This window comes from Physcomitrium patens, chromosome 16 (assembly GCF_059467195.1).
Source record: "Physcomitrium patens ecotype Gransden chromosome 16, ASM5946719v1, whole genome shotgun sequence".
In the NCBI taxonomy this organism is placed as follows: Eukaryota; Viridiplantae; Streptophyta; class Bryopsida; order Funariales; family Funariaceae; genus Physcomitrium; species Physcomitrium patens.
The window spans coordinates 10,153,636-10,177,899 of record NC_143425.1 but is presented as its reverse complement, the minus strand read 5'-3'; the positions used below and the strand labels follow the sequence as shown (position 1 = coordinate 10,177,899).

The following is a 24,264-nucleotide window of genomic DNA, read 5'->3' as shown; positions in this document are numbered from 1 at the left end:
AACCATCAATGAAAGATTTTGCAGAGCAGGATAAGGAATCATAGATCTTGAACCTCAATCGAATCTCAATCCTTATTTTTCGTCCCATATTTCCTCAAGCCAAATTCTCCTTCGCAATGTGGTGATACGTAGCATGTAAAGAAATGTACACCGCATGAGTTGAATCGAAGAGTTGTACTGCCTTTCGACTGCTACTTGCATAGCTACCAGTTGAGTGTGCAATGCAGCAACTTCAACGATTGGGTCACTCGATGAGTGGAGCGGAGACTTATGATTGGTATCATGTGAGTAGGTCCCATGGTTAGAAAACTCTTTGTCAGATTCCCTATCAAGATCACTCCATCTACAGTTGGGAACCGATCGTGCAGTACTCTCTTCATTTTGGCATACATTAATCCGCAAGGTCCCACACTGAATATTACGTTGGCCACACTTCCTCACCACGCTAATGTCACTATACTGATTCACTAGACTATAGAATTCTTCTGCAGATGCATTTCGTGAGGGTAGTATACCACTTCTTCCTGGGGTATTGATTTTGTCGTCTACCTACTACATTCAGACAGTCGATTCAATTTTAGCCACTACCTCTGGCTATTGCTGGAACACTAAAAAGGGGCGGGGAGGGTTTCGCAGAGGAAGATTGTTGCGAATTGCAAGCTTGATAGTGTCAAGAAACGAACTTAAATGTGGTAACGAGGATGATCTCACTATACTACGGCTTCGACTAAGAAAAGAAGTCACTTGCAAGTATGGATACAGTTCCAGCAGCAAACGAGGTACGCGAGATATTCTTGAAGATCAGCAGCCCTGCCGTACGCAGCACTGAAGCTTGAAAGACTCTCGTCTTCATTCCCAGTTCAACAGCATGCATCATCCACAGTGCAGACGTCCTATGCGGACTGACGCCCTTCAAGAATAATGTGCCAAGAGAAACTGGCAATAACATTCGAGTAGCGCAAACAATGTTAAGAAAACTTGTCTCCGCTGATTTCTTCAGCTTTCGATGTACAATGTTCTTTCATGTTAACGGAATGTGCAGTGTGCATCTGTTGGCTTCAATTGAAGTTTTCTGTATAAAGAGGAGCCACTCTGAAGTTGTCGATCCTATGTGAAGCTCTTGAAGATGCTTAGCCGATTAGAAGTCTGAGTTTATGTGCGAAGGGGACGCTGTGTAAGAGGATTTTGTACTTTTATAGTGGAAAGAGAGAAGGATTGATGACGCGGTGGTGCAAGTGAGGGGTTCGACCATTGAGACGGCGTTGGTGAATGCCCAAGTATGAAAAAAGACCGAGGAATCTGAACAGAGGCAGTAGAAATGGCGGAGGTAGAAGCATCGTTGTTAGTTTCCCTAGAGAAGGAGAATGGCGAGAATGAAAAATTGGGCTCAACAACCGTGTCGAGGCTGTTGAGCCAGGGGCTTGATGCGGAGAACGATCTGGTTCGAAGGGAGAGCTTCAACTTCCTGTTCGGCAGCCTACGCCAGTCTACAGATTCGCTTCTGGGAAGCAGGCTTGGGTCAGGTATGGCTAGGGGATTGTAAATAGTGGTCAAACCTTGAGACTTGTGGCGATCAGTTTAATTTACTGCCTCGTCCTTGAAAAACTGCCATCCTTGCAATCCACCACATTGAATCTGTAGTGTGAAGGGACTTCGCTAGTGGGTAGAAGGGCTGGATCTGGATCTGCCGCTCCTAGAAAGCGGTTGTGTCTCGATGACAATGAAATCCTTCGAATTCATCTGTTGTTTATAACCCCGCCTAAGCAGCGATGTGCATCGTCACTCGTGTTTGTTGATTAGGGACTGCCTGAAGCAAGGACTGTGTTGTGTTCATCTGTGCAGAGCTATTCGGAAGCAGATATGGGTTTGGCAACACGTATGTGCTAATAGACGACATGGGGATCTACTTCTCCTCCCATGCAGTCACGTTTGTTATATTAGCCTTGGCCGTTGTAGGAATTGTTCTGTTCACGTTGATGGTGACGCTGTCGACTACGTTAGGGCAGTGCCAAGGAAAGTCTATTGTGATTCTCAAGCCTGATGTCTGCGCCAGCTTTGCTCGGAACGCCGAGGTGAACAATCTGCAGAACTGGACTCTCCCACAGGACTGCGTCACATTTTCGGCATTGTACTTCGATTCCGGCCAATATCATGCGGACTGCGCTCACGCCATCGACGCTGCGAGGACCTACTTAGCCTCAGTGGTGGTCGAGTCCGATGGCCAGGACATGGTCGTCCTTGAGCTTGACGACACTATGTTGTCCAGCATATCCTTATACACGCAGCACCATTTCAAGTGAGAATTTTCTTCAACCCCTTCGATATCTTTTCTCATGCTCATTCGCTGATACCCATAGACACGCAACTAATACTGATCATTTCAACACATGGCCTTGTGTAGAAGAACTGTTTTTTCTTCCAGTATGTCAGGATCCTATGGATTGTCAGCTTTCAAACCTCAAAACCGGTCCCACTAGTTCTCAATTCCGTTATCAAGATTTTCGTATCTGCAATGGTGGATTCAGGAAACTGAGATTCTCCTGAGCATAATCTCACGTGCAATGGCAGAATTTATATTTGCTGAAACGAGCCCTCTCACTCAATGGAGCAGCGTGTATCAATGTGCAGAGCGTTGCCATTCAAGCTGGAGACGTGGAACAACCATGTGAGCCTTACAGTGATGCCGCCACTGGGACCAATGGCATCCCTCTACAGGGAACTCAAAGTTCTCAACTGGAGCCTCGCCATCATCTCGGAAAGATTTGAAGCGCAACGGAATGATACCGTGAAAAACCTGAGCAATGCAGGATACGAGGGCTACACTCTCATTCTGAGGTCAGTTAACATTCACCCACAACACACTCAGTAACTGCAAACAACTCCTATTTCATTGTACTATCTTCGAGATGAGGACTTCGTGAAGTAACACCTCCAGTGTGTGATATGTCTTCTACACTGTACCATGTGTAGTAATCTTATTTGGATGGCTCCTTCCGAAAAGCCTTCAAGGTTGTTGACACAGATGTGAAGCTTTTTCCTGTTTGTTTACCAACCAGGTCAGAGCCTGGGCCATTAGCTGAGTATAAGACGAAGGCCAGCCTTGAGCTTGAAAGCAAAGGATTTCGCATTGGGGCTGTAATTGGGGACCAATGGAGCGATGATCTCAGAGGCCAGACGCTTGGCAAACGTGTTTTCAAGCTTCCGAATGTGAAGAATTACTCCTAGAAAAGTAATACAAAGCATTTTCTTCTAAAATTTATTCTTTTTTCTTTATTTTTAAATCACCTTTTTTATATAAAAATAAAGAGTGATTTTATTTTTAATTACTAGATTTAAAAAATAATTACAGCTAGTATTTTCAAGATTTGTAAAAGACATTGATGCATTTTGTGATTGTAAAGTTTATATTAACTCAAAAAAATCTTGGGATATAGATATTATTTATGTTATTTTTTATTTTTAATAAATACTTTAAAATTAAATTTGTGCTTTGAGAAAGAAAAAAAAAAAAAGTAATAGGAAAAGAGTTAAGAATGTGTGTCTATTGCCTTCATTTTTGGCTTCTGATAAATTTCGTTAATGTATTTAATATTTTATTTATTTGGTTTAAAATTTAAAACTTTAAACTATTTTACATTAACTTTCTTACATCATTTGGTATATATGGATAGTTTAAAAAAAGCTTTTAAAAACGAATAAAATTGAATTAAATTCCTGCTTGTATACTGATATTTATAATTATATCTATACATAATTATGTTGAGTTTTCTATATGTTTGATTTTAAAATGATTTATTTTAATAAGATGGTGTATTAATTTTTTTTACTAAATATCAATTTAGATTTTTAAAATAAACATAATGATAAATTATTAATCATGGCTATTTATTTTAGAGAACGACTAAGTGGACACACCATGTGCCACACCCCCACAAAATAAAAAGAAAAAAAAAAAAAAAAAAAAAAAAAAAAAAAACTAATGTCAATTTTAAATTGTGATTTCCAAATCATAATTTTTATTATATTTATTACTTTAATACCAAAGTTTGATATATCCTTATCCATATGTATGCTATGGCTCCATATTATCTTAGCCTTTAGTTCTTTTGTGGAGCCATAGCATACATATGGATAAGGATACATCACCAATTTCAAATTAAAAATTAAAAAATAAAATAAAAAATCTATACTAGTTATTTTTTACTAGAGTATGTGACCCAAGGGGTGTCCTTGCAATAAATAAAAGGGAAGTGTCCACCTAGGAGTTTCCTCATTAAGTTGTAATTAATATATTAAGTTTTATAAGAATGTAAAAATACCTCATCTTAAAAATTATAATTTTAAAATTCTATTTGCAATCACATTCCAATTTGTTAGGGTGCCAAATAAGTTATAAGGAATATTTATGGTATATTAATCTGAAAGCTAATCAGATTTTGAATTGATATTTGCAAGATGTGTTTTGGGTTTATAAAGTTTAGATTCATGTTAGTCTAACATGTTAAAGTTAATGCTGTTTTAATGGTTGTAGAAACAATGAAACGAATTTCCACAACTTAGATTTTTTAAAACTACCATCTTTTGTCAAAATAATAAGAATACTGCAAAATTTTGAAATTTCATAAACCAATTGAAAAAACAATAATGTTGATTTCAACAAAAAGATAACGCTTACAAAATAATACCTATTTGATATTTGTACACCTCTCTAACAATATTGTAATAAAAATAACATGCAAGATCATTCACAAATAATATTCTCTAGAATCATAGTCTCCCAAGATAAAGTATAAGCAATTTAATAAAAATTCATGAGAGGTTTCGCACACTTGATTCTTACAAAACATTGTGAAGATTAGCAAATTAATAAAAGAGAAAATAGAAAAAAGAACACAGAAAGCCTACCCAAAAAAATTTGTTGGGAATTTATCAGTTTGGATTTACGTTTCTACATGTGGAATTCGTACTTCTGTTTGCTCCATGACCAACCTTGAGCCCACGAGACCCACATTGCAAAACTCTCACTTTTGGGGGTGGAAAGCACCCTCAATACTAAGGGTTTTAGGGTGGCCTAGCGTGGAGGAAGAGACGGGGTTCGACATCCGAATTGGTGCCTTTCCAGCATCCGGCGCTGCTGCTCCCTGTGTTTGATGCTTTTATCTTCTGTTTGATTTTGCTGTTCCCTTTGCAGCTGCAGAACTGAGCTTGCAGTGGGTCTCACCCGCGATCGCAGGTTCCGAGGTTTCCAAGAGCTTTTGATCGAAATTCCAACCGGCCGAGTGAGGTTTTTGGTATTTTTTTGTATTGCAAAGATTTGAATTCGAAGCTCACATGTCACCATGGGATCCGGGTTGCTGCGAGGAGGATTCAAGCTCAAAGGATTCGGAGCGGAGATATCGGCACCGGGATTGAGGAAGAATGCTTGCGTAGCTCAAGCACTGCAATCGCCCGACGCACCGGAGTCCCTGAGTTTCTTTTCAGCAGGCTGTGAATTGTCGAGAGTGGGGTGCCGGTTCGTGATTGGGACGCGATTGGTGCGTCAGGGGGTGAGTAGTGTAGCGAGAAGCGCATGGGGTGGAGGGTTTGTAGGAAGAACGAGTTTGGATGATGGTGGTGGAGGTGAAGTGGAGGAGGAGGAGGAGGAAGCCGAGTGGACAGTGCAGGATAGTGATGCGTTGTACCGATTGCACGGTTGGGGTGCTCCGTATTTTGCAATTAACGTCGCCGGGCATCTGTGTGTTCGGCCCTCCGGTGGCACGGAAGGTGGGTGACGGGTTAATGCTGTCGACCACTGTGAGTTTTGTTGTTATTTGGTCGTTCTTGATGTTTCTTGTTAAACCCTCGAGAATTGAGTTTTGGAAGATTTCTCGGTGGAATATGCGGGGGGATGCAGGAAGGGATGAGGTGGACATGATGGCAGTCATAGATTCGTTGACGGCACAGCAATTGCAACTTCCCGTCATTCTTCGGTTCCCGGATATACTTCATCATCGCATGCGTGAGTTGCAAGGCTGCTTTTCCTCTGCAATTGCCAAATTTGGCTATCAGGTTGCTCTTTCTCTGCCTTGATTTGGATTCCTCCTTGCTTGGCAACGTGGTTTTGAATGCTGTTTAGTTTTGGAAGTTTCTGAGAGCAAGCTTGATTTCTAATCATAAAATTTGGTGAGTCAAGTATCATTCAACAAGAGTCATGCTCTAAAAGTATGATTTGGTGATTTATTCAGAACCTGGTTTACTGGTTGGCTAGGAGATCTGATCAACGTGTGGGGAGAGGGGGTGACAGCGGCATTTTGAAGGAGTGTTTCCTATTAAATGCAATCCTGAGTGCCATCTCTTGGATCAATTTGTTGAATTCGGTTTCGGCTTGGAGGTGGGATCGAAACCAGAATTGCTGATAGCATTATCCAAACTCAGCAGTAGAGATGGAGCGCTGCTTATCTGCAATGGATACAAGGCATGCTCTTCACAGATCTTTTAATTCTTTGCTGCGGTTGTAACGATTTATCTAATCCTGTCTTGTATGTAACTGTTATCATGCACGTGCTTTGAAGCGTATGCTTGTTGTGTGTGCGTCGTGCACTAAGATCGTGGTTTTTGAAACATGCTGAAATTTATCTGCGTGTGTTTGATGGTGGTTAGGATTCAGTATACGTGGAAAATGTGGTCCTTGCCACGAGGCTGGGTATTCGAGCTGTAATTGTACTTGAACAAGTGGGTATTTTTTGTTAAGAATTGTTCATTCAAACGGTTTATCTTCATTTTGTTCCTGATGATATCTCTGCTTATATTGAGCAATGTAGTGAAGCAAAAAAATCATATTCATCAATTCAGCAACCAAATCCTGGATGTCGTATTGAATTTGCCTGTCAGATAGAGGAGCTAGAGGAGGTAGTTGCTTGCAGCCAGCGATTGGGTATTCGCCCTATTATTGGAGTGCGGGCCAAGCTAAGCACTAAGCATAATGGGCACTGGGGAGAAACTTCTGGAGATAAGGCCAAATTCGGTCTCACTGTCACACAGATAGTTTCTGTTGTTTATCGGCTTAGGCAGGTCTGTACTATTTTCCATATTGACAGGTCATTTTCATGCATTTTCTTTCTCAATTATAATATGCATTGGAAGTTTAATGGTTTTTAGATGTTTGGTTCTTATCAAACATATAGTCTAGCCTAGGCAGGGCCGTGTTGCTTGATCAAGTTCCTCTAACATACCGCTATGCTGAGTGTTTTATCCTTCACTCATTTCTTGAAGGAGGGGTTGGTGGTTTTGTGTCAATTGCACAGGAAGGCATGCTTGATTGTCTCAAGCTTCTACATTTTCATATAGGTTCCCAGATTTCATCCATTCTGGTTATAAAGGAGGCAATGCGTGAAGCTAGTCACACCTACTGCGAGTTAGCTCGGATGGGTGCCCCTATGGTATCTTTTTCACTGCTGTACATAATCGACTTCTGTGCATGATTTTATTTATTTATTTTTATTCTATTGCAATTAATTTTTAAATTTGTTGATGTGGAAACTGTACTTTGCAGGGTTACATTGATGTTGGAGGAGGGTTGGGTATCGACTATGATGGTTCTAAGGGGCATTCAAGCGCCTCTGTGAATTACAATATGCAAGTAATGTTTCGCACACTATTCTAATCATATAGTTTTTTAATATTTTATCTTTTAAAAATGTTATGTATCTGCTATCGATGCACATGGATACATCAGATAAACCAACGACATAGGAGTGTCATTATAAGATTCTGATTTAAAGTCAAACTCTGGACGATACGTTTTGATCTTTTATGTAGGTGGGTGCAGAATTACGCAAATGACGTTGTCGCGGCACTCATGGATGCTTGCTTACTGAAAGGTGTAGCTGAACCTGTAATCGTTTCAGAGAGTGGACGTGCTTTGGCCTCCCATTCATCAGTACTGGTCTTTGATGTGCTTCATGCTCCTCACCATACAAAGAATCCCGCATCTGCATTTTTGGACAATGTTTCTGAGGCTGAAGATCTGCATCTAGACTCTTTTAGAAATGATTATGCTAGTAATCCTCAGTCGCAGGATGCCGGGGAATATTTGCTGTCGACATTCTATCAGGTACTTGATTGAAAGTGTTCACTGCTTTCCTGAAGACTTGGGTTGATGAGCAATTTAATAGGTCTTGGAAAGAATAAAGCGTATAAAGTGCTCTTCTGACAGTGTTTCATTGTACGTTATTGGGCTTACTGCAGGTGTGTGCAACTCTTGAGTTGGGCAACATACAAGAAGCTTTCAATGATGCTAAACAGCTAAGGCAGGAAGCTAGTAGTTTGTTCAGACTGGGCTGCCTTAGTTTGGAGCAGCGAGCTCAAGCGGATGTTTTATATGAGAAGGTGTGTCAACAGGTGCTTGGATTTGGATCTCGACTTCCTAAAGAGTTCAAGCTGTCCTTTCCAACCCTCTATACTTGCAATCTGTCTGTGTTCCGCTCTGCACCAGATTCATGGGCTATAAGTCAGATATTTCCCGTGATGCCTTTGCACCGCTTAAATGAAAAGCCAACTGTCCAGGCTATTCTTGCTGATTTGACCTGTGACAGTGACGGAAAGATTGATCGCTTTATTGGCCCGTCAGGCGAGATGAGCCGTGCACTGGCCTTGCATTCCCTTCAAGAAGCAAAGCCTTATCACCTGGGATTATTTCTGGGTGGAGTCTACCAGGTAAGCTGATCTGTATCCTCACCATGATAAGGTTATGACAAGTTACATAAGGATTCCTAGTCAAAGGAATATTTTCCCCTTTTACCTAAGTTATTTGACTTCAGGTTTTTGTAGGAATGGTTACAGTTTTCATTACTTTTTGCTTCCCTGTCTAAGTTTTATGAGTTCAGAAATTAAATCTTGCCTCAAGCTTTGTCTTCTCTAATCAAACTCATCTTAGTGTGACGTTTACTGATTCAACCAATTTCTCCATGGCTGTGCAGGAGATGTTAGGAAGCGCCCACAATCTATTTGGAGGTGTAAATATTGTGTATTTGCGAGCATTGGGGGACGGCGATTTTGCAATAGACTTTGTACTACCTGGCCAGACTGCAGGGGAGGTGCTGGGTGGCACTCATCATTCTCATGCAGACTTGCTGAAGGAGTTGGTAACGCAGTCAAGTTCTTCTGTAGCTGCCGGAAAATTGTCCCAGAAAGAAGCCAGTCTATTGATAGCTAATTACCAGCGCTGCTTAGATTCTTACACCTACTTTAGCATGCCATCAGATTTCTTATATCATAAATCCAACTCGGAATCAACACTTGTGCACACTACTGCGTAGGGAGTAGATAGATAACATGTGACTTCCTTTTTTCAAGGGGAACTCACTTGTGAAAACCTTTGCTCCGAATGCTGCACTTCATGGCGATCATAATACAAATGTTGTTCCAATGCGGTTGACTCTTTTTTTACGCTTGTACCGAATTAGCCAACGTTTGAACCACCGTGTCTCAATTTGCAGTATCTATTCTTCGACTGGTGGTTTTCATTGAAGTTCTCAATAATCTCACTTTATTGGTTTGGTGCGTTCCCTTTCTGCCACCTAGTGTCTATCAATCCCCTTGCACTAGGAGGCCCGTAGGAATCCTTCGGGGAGGTAAAAATCAGGTAGGAACTGAAGCGCACTGGATGATGTAAAACATGCAAGACCTTGCAACACATACTGCGGATTTCCACGGAGTTCCTTGTAGTCTCCACGTTACTTGATATTTAACCCTCCACTAATTTTTTTAGTGGGTAGTAACATGCGCTCACTTTGGAGTTCTCTTCTCTGATTGAATCTGCCGTTTGCAATGGGTGGGGTAACCGACATTTGGTAAAGGAAAAGCTGATTTAAATGTCCAAACTATCTGTTCAGAAGTTTTAATTCAACTTCAAATCATAATTCTGCACTGAGTGAGTGAGTTTTCTCTGTGAAGCAAAATCAAATTCCAACATCCATCCAAAGACAGCAAGTCCCAGAGGATTGTGCCAAGCAAATGACTTAGTTCGATTCTAGCTAAATTCTGGTTTCCTGGTGGGGTTTGTAGTAGAGATCATGCTGCACCTTCAACCTCATACAACACCCTCTTAAGTCTCACGAGGTGGAAGTTGTTTTTTTAGTCATATGGGATAGACGACCAGTTTTTTCAGTAAATGCTGAGTCTGACAATTGTTTGATTGTTCCAACAATCTGCTACTTTGCATAGAAGAGTAACTTCTGAACGTTAAAATTACAGATGCAGAATTTGGGATTTGGGAGTTCATACAAATAGTTTTTAAACTTCATTAATCCATTGTGGCATTACATGAATTCTAAACTTTATCTTTTTATGACTTACAAAGTCAAACTAAAAATAAATAAATTGTGGTTGTAAAAATGATTTGGTAAAGAAAAAAAAACTGAAATATGGCAACAATCACTTTGTTCAGAAACTTGTGTTAGGATTTCATTAATCTTGTCTGTAAATTTGAAAAAAAGTAATTATATAATTAAAATAAGTTGATAGCCTTTACATTATTCTCATATCTTTAGAATTCTGTTTTATAAAATATATTATTAAAATTACAAAAATAATTACAGTTAATTTGAAATAATAATAATAATAATAATAATAATACTTATCTGACAAGACTAAATGTTTTATTGTAATATATAATAATATAAGTGTTGGTGATTGCCATATGGCCTATAAATTTAAGAAATGACGTCTATAATCAATATATGTATATATATATATATATATATATATATGTATATTTTAATCAAAAAATTAAATCAAAATAAAGAAAAAAGCAAGAAAGAAACTTTTATTTATTCGTAGCTAAAAAAATAGAAGTTTGTAAAGAAGCACATTTGATGATATATACAAGTTGGAAGAATAATTTTACCTGTACATGAAAAATGTTTTGGTTATTCAAACAAAAAAAATCAAAAGAATCAAAATATACAAAAGTATTTGATGTATTATAGATTGATTTAGTGTAATACATATACACACAAACATAAATGTGTATTATAAAACTGTGTGTGTGTGTGTGTGAGTGTGTGTTTTATTTTATTTTATTTTTCTCATTTTTCTTATTTATGATTATATAAACTTGGTGTGGTTTAATTCTATAAGCATTACAAACTTTATACACTCTTGGAATAATGTATTAAAGGAAAAAATTATTGTAATTTTTGGAAGTAATGTCTAAATTTTATTTAAGTTGATTTAAAAGTTACAATATGGCTAGTATTAATTTTTTTCAATGATTATAATTTTTGTGGATTTTTTTCAAATATGATATAAACGTTTTTGTTTTTTTTTTTTTGTTTTTTTTTTAAAGTTCTGAATACTATTAATTTTAAAGAATTGTTGATGCTAGTTGTCCGCAAGGAGGTTACAGGGTGTAGCGATATCAATTGAGGATATGGTGTTAACAGTTCTCTGGTTTTAGTTTGGGTTTATTTTTCATATTTTATTTCCTTGTGATGTGTTCAAATTCTATTATTAACAACTCAAAGAACCAATTTAAACATTAAAACCTACATCAACCATCTAATGAAACATGGTTTTAGCATTTTCTGTTTCTTTGTCATGCATGAATACAACACATGAGTTATTTCAACTATAAGCAACACACAAAAACATCTATCCAAGTCTAATTAAACTGGTCCATAAACATCAAAGAAATGAACCGAACAACAATTTCGACTACATTTTATCAACTCCACGTAAACATAATTCAGAATAAGAGTAAGAATGAACCTAAGCATGGCTTTGGGCGTTGTGGACGAGGAGGCTATTAAATTCAAACGCAATGGAGAGAAGGGAGGGAAACCCTAAAACCCTCGCTCCCTCGCTCGTCGTCGTCGTCGCGGCAGCGCCAGTGCAGAAGCCATTTCTACCTCCACCTCGCGGTTGCAGCGAGTCTGTCTCGAGCGTCCCCGCGCTCTCCTCACCTTCCTTTGCATCAATTCTGAAGTGGGTGCAACGATGAGGCCTCCATTGACCAGAGGCGGCGGGGGTTTTCGAGGCGGACGAGGAGGAGGCAGGGGCGATGGGGGAGGTCGCGGAGGTGGCCGTGGAGGTAGAGGCGGGGACAGAGGCGGGCGAGGGATGCGAGGCGGTGGTAGAGGAGGAGGAGGGGGCCGTGGTGGCGGTCGCGGAGGAGGACGAGGCGGTGGCATGAAAGGAGGAGCCAAGGTGATCATCGAGCCACACAGGCACGAGGGAGTTTTCGTTGCCAAGGCAAAGGAAGACGCGCTTGTGACGAAGAACTTGGTCCCCGGAGAGAGTGTGTATGGAGAGAAGCGCATTTCGGTTGACAACGAGGATGGAACCAAGACAGAGTACCGTGTGTGGAATCCGTTTCGATCCAAGCTGGCGGCTGCCATCTTGGGTGGAGTGGACAATATTTGGATTAAGCCCGGTGCTCATGTGCTCTACCTTGGAGCTGCGTCGGGAACTACTGTGTCGCATGTTTCCGATGTTGTTGGACCGTCGGGTATCGTCTATGCTGTCGAATTCTCTCATCGGAGTGGGCGAGATCTAGTGAACATGGCGAAGAAGCGTACGAATGTTATCCCCATCATTGAGGATGCTAGACATCCGATGAAGTACCGCATGTTGGTCGCTATGGTGGATGTCATCTTTGCTGATGTTGCGCAGCCTGATCAGGCTCGAATTGTTGCAATCAATGCTCATAACTTCTTGAAGAACAGTGGCCATTTTGTTATTTCTATCAAGGCCAATTGTATCGATTCGACAGTGCCTGCTGAGGCTGTGTTTGCTGCAGAGGTGAAGAAGTTGCAGAAGGAGCAATTCAAGCCTGCTGAGCAGGTTACTCTTGAGCCGTTCGAGAGGGACCATGCTTGTGTGGTTGGTACTTACCGTGCACCGAAGAAAGCCAAGCCAGCTGCTGGCTCATAGATTTAGGTTTTCCCAATGAGGTTTTAGGAATTCTACTTTTAGACTGCATGTGGTTTATGAAAGCTTGAATGGAGCGCAGCCTTGAAGCTACGAGCAGCTGTCGATTTTCAGCTGAAGGTATGCTTTTAGCTACAGTTCACTGTGCCTTGATCTTCATATTCTGTAACCATTAGTGAGTTTCATGAACGTGCCTTCCACATTGGCACTGTTCCTGGAGTTACAATGTAGTTCCCAACGTCGCGCTTGGCTTGGGCCTGGTGGCATTAGATTTCCTCTAGGTCAACAGTCAGAAGGCAGTATTGAATAGGCCTCACTTCGACTGAGCAGCTATTTGACCACTTATGCAATCTCCTGCGATGTGACCACCGTTCAATGTAACAAAGTCATGCATTCTCTCCCCCATGTCAGTTTCAGGTGAACATTTCGATAATGTTGATGCTTGCAAGGGATTCGGTTTTTACCAATTCCACATCAAAAATTAAAAATTCCTAATGACCCTGAAAGTGCTTATTAGGCTCCATGGTTCATTTCCTTATACCCATCCCATGTGTTTCATCTAGTCATGTGTAGCATGTGCCCTCTAAATTATTCATGGCTTTGTCGTTTTGCCGGATAGATACTAAAATAGGTAGTTGTCAAGGAATAAAGGATTGTAAAGCATGCGCAGTGGACTTTTTGTTAGTAGCTGGAGACACACTAAGCACTGATGTAAATTGAACAGATGCGGACCATCATCTCTGAATGAATTACAAACCGCTTATCGAGTTTCATCCACTGCCACCAAACTTCCTGTGCAGACCACGCTCTGTTCATCAGTCCCGGCAATTCTGCTCATCACACTTCTGGAAAGCCCAGAATGAAAGTGTAGATATTCACATCAAAGTTTGAGAAAGATTAAAAAAGACTCCCACGTGGCTGTCGATTACTGCCCCTTGATCTGGTTGTGGATAGTGGGTTCCAAACCTCCGCCTGAATTTCATTCAATCAAGCTGCTGGGAAGATTTGGAGTGAAAAAATCAACCCAAAGGTAAGAGCTTTGCACATCATCTACGGTTGGGTAATAATCTGGGGTGTTGAAGGGCTTCGAGGATGAGGTAAGTGACTCATTGCCGCAGCGCCCTCCGAGCAGTGTACAATTTTTTGCAGCCCCAGTTGGGCCATGCGTAGGTGGCCAGATTAGCAGTCTCTAACTCAGGAATTTGAGACACTGGTAAAGTTCTTGCAACGTTAGAGAAGATGGCGGGTTTTTGTGTGCAGGCGCGAGCAGTTTTAGCTGCTGAGAAGAGCTCATATGTTGTAGGGTCGACCCGCGGGTGCTCCAGCTCAGGCTCAAGCCCTGCTTCGAACGCTGGCATTAGATGGGCCCCCAAAACACCCGGTGGTATGCAGAAGATGATGGCGGAGAGGAAGGGTCACTTGGGAACGAGGGTCGTTTTGGTAGAGACTGCCGCCGTCGTTACGAAGCAGAGAGCCACAGGGCTAGTGGTTGAGGCGGCGAAGCGAATATCAACGGGAAGAAGCTACGCATTGAGCTCCACATTGAAGATCGAGGCGGGAAAAGAAGAAGAGGCTACTGCTTTGTGCAAGAGCATTGTGGAGTGGGCCCTTGAGAAGATGGTAAGGGCGGGATGGCATTTGTCTCGCCTGTTGAGGATGGGATTTGCTCCTCATTAGATTGATTACCTCACTAGGAGTGCCCGTGAGGAGATTGGAATTTCTATCAAAGAGCTTAAATCCTACGTGCTTGTATTCTTATTTTAGCTGGTTTACGTGTGTTCGGGGGTTTGGATGGTTCAGAATGACAGAAGATCTGGGATTCAAGGCTTTGAGTGCAACGTCGATGCCTTCGACAAGAATACTTTTCATTTTTGGGAGATCTATGAAAGCTTCGTCGCCATGAATGATATCCGCGCCTCGCCCGAGCACACCAAATTTGTGATGGATGTATGTTTCGCATCCCTATTAGTACTCTGTCATTCTTGCTTACCGGGTAGCACCGACTTTACGGGGTATGTTCTGGTTTACTGAAATTGGAAACGACGCAAAAATTACATGTGTTTTGAGAAACTATGTCCTGGAGAACTGAGTTTAGAGAAAGCTTTATTGTAGTATTCACTGGTCTATAATTGGCTTTTTCCTCATTGTATTATATTAGTTTAATTGTCACATTAATATATTGTATTGTATTAGTTCTATTGAGTGGAGGATATTAAAGTTGTTTAATTTGTGAGGTTCTTTTGCAGGTGAGGCCTTTGCTGACGGATCCTATTGCTCTCGCTGCTTATGAATACAAGGATGGTCAAATTGGTCACATGATGAATCCTATTGGTAAAAATTCACCCCTGGCTGTTCTTGTAACACCTGGAAGTATCCGCTGTTGTTCATATATTTTGTTCCCAGAATTCAGCTAGTAGTGATTGCTAAGACTTGGTTACTGGAAAGCTCCTGACGACTTCCTCGCTCTCATTTTGAAGCCCTGAGTACACTACATGGTTGAGCCTTGTGTTAGTGAAATTAATAAAAATGTGTTGATCTATTTCTAACAAAAAATATTACTATCTCAGGACCGAAAGGAGAAGGAGGCCTTGACGATGCAACGGGGCAAGCTGGTACAAAGCAGCAGTCAAACGTTATTAATCAAGGATTAGGAGTAACCGAAGAAAGAGAAACCTTTGATCTTGATTCCATGTTGGGTAAGATGACTTTGAAGAGCAAGTCTGGCAAGGCTGAAGAAAGCAAACAAGAAGCGTGGAGCTTCAAGTCCCTCTTTGGTGGCAAGAAGTGAAGAAATACATGTTTTCTCAATTCAATGCCAATATTGTGGGACATGATCAACAGTGCAGGTCAATGTGTATTGCATGGTTACGATTTTGTTTTTATCCTGCACACTTTGACCTGCCAGGATATGGATGTCTCACTTGGAAAAAGGTACATTGCTGCATGCGTTTTTAGAAGGTAGAGGTCTCATAGGATGTAGCAAACGTAGATTAGATCACCTGTTCACAGCCTGGTTCTGATGTGGTTGTTGTCATATAGATACATGTTGAGTAGCAAGCGCATGCTTGTACATGAAAATTTTGTTAAAGATAATGGCACTGCGGTTTTGTCTACTTCTCAATTTGAGAGACAATCATCTCTTGGCTTTCTTCTAGTTTGTAACTTTTCTGTAGAGTTCTTTTCCAAGGTAGTTTATCCCATGCTTGTTAAACTCTTGCTTGTGACAATTTTATAGAACATGCTTGCCGGTCTTGCTTTCAATAGAAAACCCATGAAAATTACGAAACGATGACAGCTTCATTATGACTATTTATAAACTTCCGAATATGCATGGGTCAGTTTTTTTTTATTAGTATGCTGCTCTTACTTAAACATGTTTCTACTAATGATTTGATGTGGTTCCTTCAATCTCAATGATTAGCAAGTTTTGTTTAAATCCAAACTTTGTGTCATCCAATCTTTTCTTTTTGAGGCATTTTAAGGACTTGAAGTATGGTGATTTTAAGATTGTGTACACTAGATAAGGAGTTGCAAATTTTAACGGAAAATCTGTATCATTTTTTCATTAATTAAATCTAAAACATTTTCAGAAAAATGCATTAAGCATTCAAGTAATTTATTTATTTTAACCTTCTAAATATTCACAATAGAAAAGCAAAAATAAATGACGAAAATATTTACATTGATAATGAATAGAAGTCGTGATTTTTAGAAGATATATATATATATATATATATATATGTCTACATATGCAATCATATTATATTTTTTATTTTTAAAATAATAAAATAAAATTTAATAATTACAAACTTAGCTATTCTTTCAAGTAAAATCATTTGAATTTTAAAAAAGTCACTATTTTTTTGTAAAAAAAAACCCAATATTCTTTCAATAACTTAAAAATTCTAAAGTACTATTTAATGTTTACAATTGTGGTCTTTAAAGCAAGTTGAAGATCCTAAAGAAAAAGATGTTTGTCTTCAAATAGATAAAACAATACAATGCATGTGGTAATACAATCTTAGAAGTAAATCTTGTTGCTTGGTGATATTAGGAGTTGCACAAAGGACCTATCAACCATCTTTGTGTAATTTATAGACCAAAATTTGATGGATTTTGGATTTTATCAACTTTTGAATTAATTTGATTCCTTGTTGTTAATATTGTCCTCAGAAATAGAAGTAATGTCCAAATCACCTAAGCAAATAGAAATAAATAGAAATAAAATAGAAACGAATAAAATTTGTAATATTAAAATTTACTATTCTTTCTAATATAATGTTAATATTCTGTGATCGGGTAAATCAATTTATGTATGTATAAAACTTACTTTTCAAATTTTCCGGCCTTAGAGATTTTATGAAACATGTGAAACTGGAAGTATTCAAAACGAGGAAAACGAAGGAACCTTTGAGAATGAAGAGAGAAAGAAAAACAAACACCATAATGAAATAGTAAAGAGCGCATGAAGCCAAGTTGTGGAGCGACACTAAACACACACCCAACCCTCTAAAGCAGGATGCCAGTAACAAAGGAAAGGCGTGAGGCAAGGGAAGGCAAGGGAAGGCTTAAATGTCCTATGTCCAAGTCCCACACCAGACACACATTGTGCTAGTGAGTGCACGAGGGGTGGGGAGGGGAGGGGAGGGGAGGGGCCTGGTTGTGGGTAAAAACATGCATAAACCATACTTCACATTCGAATACGCGCACATGTTATGTTAAACAGCAGCAGCAGCAGCAGAATGCATTAGATTCAAGTGAGAGAGAGAGAGCGAGAACGAGTGAGAGAGCGAGAGTGAGAGAGAGCACATGGGCTGTTGTAATTGGGGGGGGGCATTACAGCCAGAATTCGTCTCTCTCCTTGCTGCTGCTGCTGCTGGTCTGCAGTGGAATGAATAATCTGGGGGCACAGCACTACTACTCCCTCCCTCCCTCCTCCGCCGCTCCTTGCAGGGAGGGGAAGGGGAGGGGAGGGAGGAGTAAGAATTCGGCAGCAGCAGGGAGGGAGGGGAGTGAGAGAAAGAAAGGAAGGAAGGAAGGAAAGGGGGGGGGTCAAATCCAATCCCAAGGAGAGGAGGCAGGGCCAGGCGGTTTGACTGCAGGCAGTACAGGTGGGAGGGAGGGCGAGGGAGAGGAAGAGGGAGCAGGAAAAGGGAAGGAGGTAATAAGGAGGAGGAGGTGGGGAAGGGGGAGGCAAAAAACCAGGGGGACACTGGCGCAGGAGAGTGGCGGGGGATGTCAGAGCCCAAGTCCCATTGCGACTGACAGAAGTAAGTACCCCCTGGTTCTTCATTTCGAGAGACGGAAGGGAGAGGTTCATGTGTGATGAGCCTCTGCACCCCAGCATGGCTGTCGATCTCCCCCCTCTCTCGCTCCCCCCCCCACCCCACCCTATGGTTTGGTCTATCATCTGGGGGTAGCATCGCATCTCCTGCTGCTGCGTCGCCTCGCCTTTGAGCTAGCTGGGCCCTCCCTCCCTGCCTTGCCCCTCCTAATCATCCTGATCATCCCCCCCCCCCCCCCCCTGCTGCTACTACTACCACTACTACTGCTACTACTGCATGACAAAGCCCCTGCCGTGATGGTATATTTGGTCGCTTCGAGCTGGTGCAAGCAACCGTAGCTGGGCCTATGGGTACCACAAGGTAATGAGTGCGTACTGCGAGTGGAAGGAGGGGGCAGTCGGGTGGGGCAGACGAGTCAATTGGAAGGTGCCATACCAGAAGCTGCGCCTCGTCCTTTTTGAAGTTCCACATGGGTTCGCACCATGCACGAGTAGGATAATAGATGCGACCAGGTTCCGGGGAGCAGGGCCCGCTCCTTCAAATCGGAAGAATACCAGTTATTCTATCAGCTGCTGGTAACACTGCTGTTGTTGTTGCTGCTACTTCTTCACAGTCTTGCGTTATCTCCAACGGTTGCGGAACCGGCATCTGTACGTGGCCATGACTCTTCCTTGGAGCTTAGTATTATAACTTCCTCGATTGGTCCGTTAGGCCCCGTCCTTGGTGGTGCCACTGCAACCAGGCCCTTTTGGAAACTGGTGACTACGCGGATGCCGCTGGTTCCAGTTGAGTTCAGGAGATTCAAAGAGGGATGATAGGATTTAAGTTCAAGAAAATTGACTAGCTTCGTGCTTAAAGAATGTTGTGAAAAACGTTAATTTTCTGCTCCCAGCTTCCCACCTGTTGAACCTGAAGACACTACTCCGACACACAGGCAAGTTCAACATTGCAGCCGGAGATGTCGAAGCCAAATGCTACAGCATTAGTTACCTTTTTTGCTCTCCTTCTGCTCACCATGTTTCCCCAACAAACCATCGCTGGACGACAATATCTACCTGGTAGTTTACTCTCAACCTGGGCGGCTCACTGCATTGGCAACTTTGGGTTTTCTGTCCTCTTGGAAGTCCACTAAGTCGCGTTCGATTTAGCATTTTGTTCGAAACAAGCTCATCAAATGTGGTTGGGATGTTGTTTGCGGTAGTGTTGTAATGTGAGCAACTTATTAACAACGGCATATTTTTCCTTTCCTTTTTTTTATTACTTTTTTTTCTCTTCAGCTGGACCGCCGGCAAGCTCAATGCACACTCCCAGACCAGTCCAGGTTCCAGCCGCCAGGCGTGTAGCAAGCCAAGGAGGAGTCTTAGAAGGCTCGGCGTTGGATGATGGAAGCCAGTTTCAGGTGATTTTCCTTTCATGCTCATACTGAGACTCTTGTCATGGCCCGACTTTACCATTTTGAAGCATGATCGTGGAGTGGCACGAAAGAACCCATGTGGATTCAACGAAGTGTTACTCCAGAATTCCATGAATGTAGCTAGCTTTGCTTTTCAGCCCCTAGAACTGAGAATTTTAAAGACTAGCAGAATTCATTTAACCACATAGTATTATAATCAATCTTTACTACTTCAGAAGGATCGTACATAACCACTGTATTTCATGGTTGTAAGCAACGCCGCCCCATGAGGACATGTGATGATGAATGGCATGACTTGGAGAGAGTAACCTACTAGTTGATATTGAAGTTGTTCTGATTGCAATTATTGAGTATTCCTTCTTTAAGAACCAGGCTTTCTTAGAAGTATTCCAGCTGGTCAAAATTCCTCAACTCGCTGGGCAAAGCATTTTCCGTCGTGGGCTGCAAGATCAATCTCATAATGCTCATGGCGCCAATGGTGCAGGACAGAACCCCCCCATCTCACAGAAAGATATTTCCAGGCTTCAAAGATCCAGTGAATAGTAACGCCGATTCTATATATGGGCACAGACTGCTGGTTGGATCGTCTCCTCCGACCTGCCAAGGGAAATGTGGACGTTGTATCCCATGCAGTCCAATTCATATGTCGTATGGAAGTCCTCACGGCGCATTGACACAGCAGGAATACTACCCCGAAGTTTGGAGGTGCAAATGCGGCAACAGATACTTCATGCCGTAAATTAAGCATGGATTGTAAGAGCTGGAAACTACTCCGACCCCTTCACGCTCGTTTCCGCAGGTGAACATTTGCGGATCGTGATTTAATTTGGATCGGTGCATACCTCCGAACAAAGTTGTTATATAACTTGCACAGCTTATTGAGAGCTTGCTGGTTTGACCCCGTAGAGTATAATTTTGGCCCGCATTTAGCAGTTGGCAGTCACAGAGCGAAATAAGGCAACTCATGTATTGGATTTTTATGTGGCGTGTATGGGAAGAGGGGGTATATTGGGAAACAATGCTCCACTCTATTGTAACAGTATGCAAGAGAAGGTGTGGAGTGTGTGGGTGCACTATTTATTAGCGCAGATTGAACACTGAGACTAGACATAGGAGAATTAACAGACAGTAGTCACAGCTTGTGAATTACAAAAAAAGTATGGGTTTGATTGATTAGAAGACTAAAGGCCTCAACACCAATATCATGGGTTTAGTGCGAGTTGTATATCGATCATCAGAGGCATTCTTCTTTTCTTTTTATTTTCTTAATTTTCCTTTCTTTTACCTCTGTGGCTTAGTACGATCAGCGCTTACTTCGACGAAAGCTCAAAAATCTAGGAGCGACAGGCGGATGAGCAGAGATACTTTAGTGTCGAAGTTCCTGGTGGGGGGATTGAGCTGACAGACACGGTTCGAGTTTCACTGTTACGGCTATACAGCTCTGTTGCAATCGTTGAAATGTGTGGTCGTACTATATAGCCTTCTCGAGGTGTGTGGGTCCGTGTGCTCTAGTTTTTGTCCAACATATCATAATGGACATCCAATCAACCCGGCCGAGACTGGTAGCTGTGGCTGCACATTGAATCCGAGTTCAGGTGTCGGAAGAAGGTTGTATGGCCGAGGATGTGGTTCAGATCTGAAGATTCCACTGTAAATAGTGTCAAGGTGTGGCAGTTAGCTATACACCAATACTTGGCTTTGGGGGAATTCTTCAACAGCTAGATGCATGCTCTGTTGTACATTGCCACCACTCAATTATCGATAAAGTAATCAAAGTACATGCAATCCTTATCAACGATAAATTATATACTCATAACTTAGAAGTCATCTCGTTTCGAGAACTTGGACAATGAAACCACTAGGCGGAAGTGTGAAGGAGAGTACTTAGTCTGCTTGAACTCTTGCCATGTCTGATTCCCAGCCAACTTCTGCAACGAATGTAACCCCCGCCAGTGTCAATACGTTTATATGCATGCCTGAATCAAGTTTTTTCGCGCAACTCAATTTTCGAAGTTGTGAGCAAATCTTACTGCAACATGTACTTGTGGAGTATCAGTAGAAGGATGAACACATAAAACTATTTGTGATTCTTGTTTTAACTTCTACAATCACAAGCAGTGACATCCTCAAACATCAGCACTTGTGCTGGAATCACAAGAATCTGATTCAGGGACCATCTGGATTTGCGAGCCACTGCCAGCATTAATCATGGAACTTGCTGATTTTGCATCAGCAAGTAAAGGGTCGAATCTGCTGTGCAGTGCAACTGTGTTTTACGTACATGCCGCTCAACACAATAGCCATGTTCTTCCGCCTCACCTCATTGCTACAAGTGTATGCAAGGGGTGGGATTATGTGCCTTTACTCCTGTTCCAAAGGAGTCGCGAGATGGAATTTTAAAACCAGTTTCCATGTAGTTTTGCTGTGTCAGCAGTCCAAATCACACCTTTCTCACTAAAGATGAAAATAAACCCAGACATATCCAATCTAGCTCGTTCAGCCATTCTAAAATGCAAGCTTTAGCATCACAACCCAAGTCTGGTGCCACGCAGGAAGGCATCGGGGCCTTTCCCGTTCTCTGCACTCCTGAATGGACCTCGGCAATAATTTAGAGCTGGAATCAGAACCTGCGGTTTCTGCCGCAGCTGCTGCGGCTGCTGCCAAGGTTCTTCAGTTCACAGCACTTGCAGACTTTCCGCAGAGCTGCGAGGCACGCACCAGAAGCAATGAATGGGGAATCGCATTGGGAAACGTGAGATTGCGAGGCTAGTAGTTGAAAAGACAGAGGCTAGCAGAGTAGAGTGTAGGGGCCAAGATGGGAACTGGTCCTGTGAGCGTCGCAAGCTTTGAGGTGGGGTGAGAAGGGTACCACAAGGACAAGCTACAAGAGGGAGGACATCACCACCACCAGCGGGGAGGTCAAAGAGAGAGTACTCAGGGCATTGAAGGAGTAGGGGTGGAGTGGGGGGGGGGGGGGGGGGGGGGGAGTTGGGGTGGAGTGGAGGGTAGCCACAGTTATGCAGATTTGCAATCTCTTTTTTATTGTAGACTTTCTTTTCCTTTGCTTTCCTTTCTGCTCCTGCTGCTGCTTCTGCAACTGCTATTGCTCCTCCTGGGAGGGGTTGATGATCTCCTCGGAATGCTCACTTCCTGTCTGCTTGTGCCACCAGGCCATCTCTCTAGCTCTCACTCTTTCCCTTGTTTCTGTCTCTTCCCTTCTGGGTCTGATCTCTCCACCCAGCATCTCGTACACCATTTATTGCGCTGCGTAACTGCGTTCTTCTGTCTCCACAGTCTGTATGGACCCGTTTCCTATGATCCGAGTCTCTATGATGTGCTCTCATCCTAGCCTTCCCAGTTTGGATTCCTCAGAACTGCAAACTACAAACTCGGAGGGTGCCTCCAGCCTAGAGTTCTCACGATGAAGGAGAAACCCAGCCAGAAACATCGGTTTCACTTAGCTTGGGATTTGGTGTGTATGTGTGGGAATTGGTGAGTGGGTTGTGTTGTCACTCACAGGTGGCAACTATGCTCCTCTTCGTTTGCAATAGTTGCAAATTGTGTGGTGAATAAACATGCTTCTATTGACTCAATAAGAGGAGGACAATAACTTTCCAACACTTTTATTTATTTATTTACTGTTTAGAAACTAAATCATGTCATTTTTAGTGCAAATATGCACACAAATATGTTTGTTTATTTTATTTTATTTTATTTTTTTAAAATCCTATTTGAACTGTGATGTTTAATTTTTTTTTATATATATATATATATATATATATATATAAGTACTTTGAAGGTGTCATAAAATTGTCACCTTATTAGATTAATTCTTATAGATGTTTTTGGACCATCCCTATTGTCTGTATGCACATGTGCTTTAGTTCTACAAACCAAACCGCCACTATTACTTACTTCTTTAAAGAATACATGTTTAAGAGATTTCTAAATTCAAATTTCAATATACAGAGAATATAATCATTAAGTTTTATTAATTTTTGGATAAATTTAATTTTTAAGATTATATGTTTTGAAATTAATATAATAAAATTTTAGAATTTTTTTGTGTCTTTGCTAGAATAAAGTAAACATGGATTTAATTGAAACCTTATTATTAATACAACACTTACAGTATATTAAACCATTATGTTCTAATCTTTTATATCCAGCAACAATTGATTTTAAATATTGATCTAAAATATTATTTTTTTGATATAATTTCTACATGTTTTAAATATCAAAAATAATAGTTATTGAATGAAAAATTCTATTTTTTATTTAAAAAAATATAAGATATCTTTATTTAAATAATATTTAATATATTTTTAATTATAATTATTTTCACTCGAAACCAGGAGCATATTTATTTTTAAAAAATCATTTGAGATTCTCACCTCCATCTGCGAGTAATACTCTTTTCAAAAAAAAAAAAAAAAAAAAAAACGAAGAAAACGAAGAAAACGAAAAAACTATCAACATGTGCTCGTTTTAGAAAACACTACTTTCTAACTTGAAAAAAAATAAAAATACACTGACCGTATTTACGTTAAGCAGCTGGTATTCAAACCTAGAGATATTTTTTTTCCAACAACAAATGGCTTTTGACTAGGTAACAAGCACAGAATCTAGTAGCAGTTGGTAGTGATGTAGTAGAAG

At 41.1% G+C, this 24,264-nt stretch overlaps 5 protein-coding genes across 7 annotated transcripts; all 5 read left to right on the top strand.

Annotated features, from left to right (window-relative positions):
• The first annotated feature begins 459 nt into the window (after positions 1-459).
• Positions 460-3,431, top strand: LOC112293057 (acid phosphatase 1). Of its 2 annotated transcripts, none has more exons than XM_024542103.3 (4): positions 460-1,523; positions 1,843-2,296; positions 2,629-2,835; positions 3,031-3,431. In XM_024542103.3, exons 1-4 carry the CDS (start codon positions 1,319-1,321, stop codon positions 3,074-3,076), a joined length of 912 nt encoding a protein of 303 aa, XP_024397871.1. In that variant the 5' UTR covers positions 460-1,318; the 3' UTR covers positions 3,077-3,431. The 2 variants fall into 2 exon arrangements, with proteins under 2 accessions (XP_024397871.1, XP_024397870.1); XM_024542102.3 differs by having other exon boundaries at positions 516-1,523; positions 3,057-3,431.
• Positions 3,432-5,015: 1,584 nt separating this feature from the next.
• Positions 5,016-9,422, top strand: LOC112293899 (uncharacterized). 2 transcript variants are annotated; one of them, XR_016507101.1, is made up of 11 exons: positions 5,016-5,763; positions 5,894-6,048; positions 6,284-6,454; positions 6,640-6,711; positions 6,871-7,050; positions 7,284-7,418; positions 7,532-7,618; positions 7,808-8,092; positions 8,227-8,367; positions 8,574-8,694; positions 8,958-9,422. XR_016507101.1 is itself a non-coding variant. In XM_024543858.3 (10 exons), the coding sequence occupies exons 1-10, from the start codon at positions 5,340-5,342 to the stop codon at positions 9,294-9,296; spliced, it is 2,316 nt and encodes a 771-aa protein (XP_024399626.1). In that variant the 5' UTR covers positions 5,016-5,339; the 3' UTR covers positions 9,297-9,422. The 2 variants fall into 2 exon arrangements, 1 of the variants encoding a protein (XP_024399626.1); XM_024543858.3 differs by having other exon boundaries at positions 8,227-8,694.
• Positions 9,423-11,826: 2,404 nt separating this feature from the next.
• On the top strand, positions 11,827-13,314 carry LOC112293524 (rRNA 2'-O-methyltransferase fibrillarin 2). The gene has a single exon (XM_024543033.3). The coding sequence runs from the start codon at positions 11,977-11,979 to the stop codon at positions 12,910-12,912; it is 936 nt and encodes a 311-aa protein (XP_024398801.1). The 5' UTR covers positions 11,827-11,976; the 3' UTR covers positions 12,913-13,314.
• Positions 13,315-14,030: 716 nt separating this feature from the next.
• LOC112293525 (uncharacterized) lies at positions 14,031-16,022 on the top strand. The gene is made up of 4 exons (XM_024543034.3): positions 14,031-14,529; positions 14,710-14,856; positions 15,156-15,240; positions 15,477-16,022. Exons 1-4 carry the CDS (start codon positions 14,149-14,151, stop codon positions 15,695-15,697), a joined length of 834 nt encoding a protein of 277 aa, XP_024398802.1. The 5' UTR covers positions 14,031-14,148; the 3' UTR covers positions 15,698-16,022.
• Positions 16,023-18,463: 2,441 nt separating this feature from the next.
• On the top strand, positions 18,464-20,821 carry LOC112293265 (uncharacterized). The gene is made up of 3 exons (XM_024542487.3): positions 18,464-19,252; positions 19,472-19,593; positions 20,093-20,821. Exons 1-3 carry the CDS (start codon positions 19,153-19,155, stop codon positions 20,345-20,347), a joined length of 477 nt encoding a protein of 158 aa, XP_024398255.1. The 5' UTR covers positions 18,464-19,152; the 3' UTR covers positions 20,348-20,821.
• Positions 20,822-24,264: the final 3,443 nt, after the last annotated feature.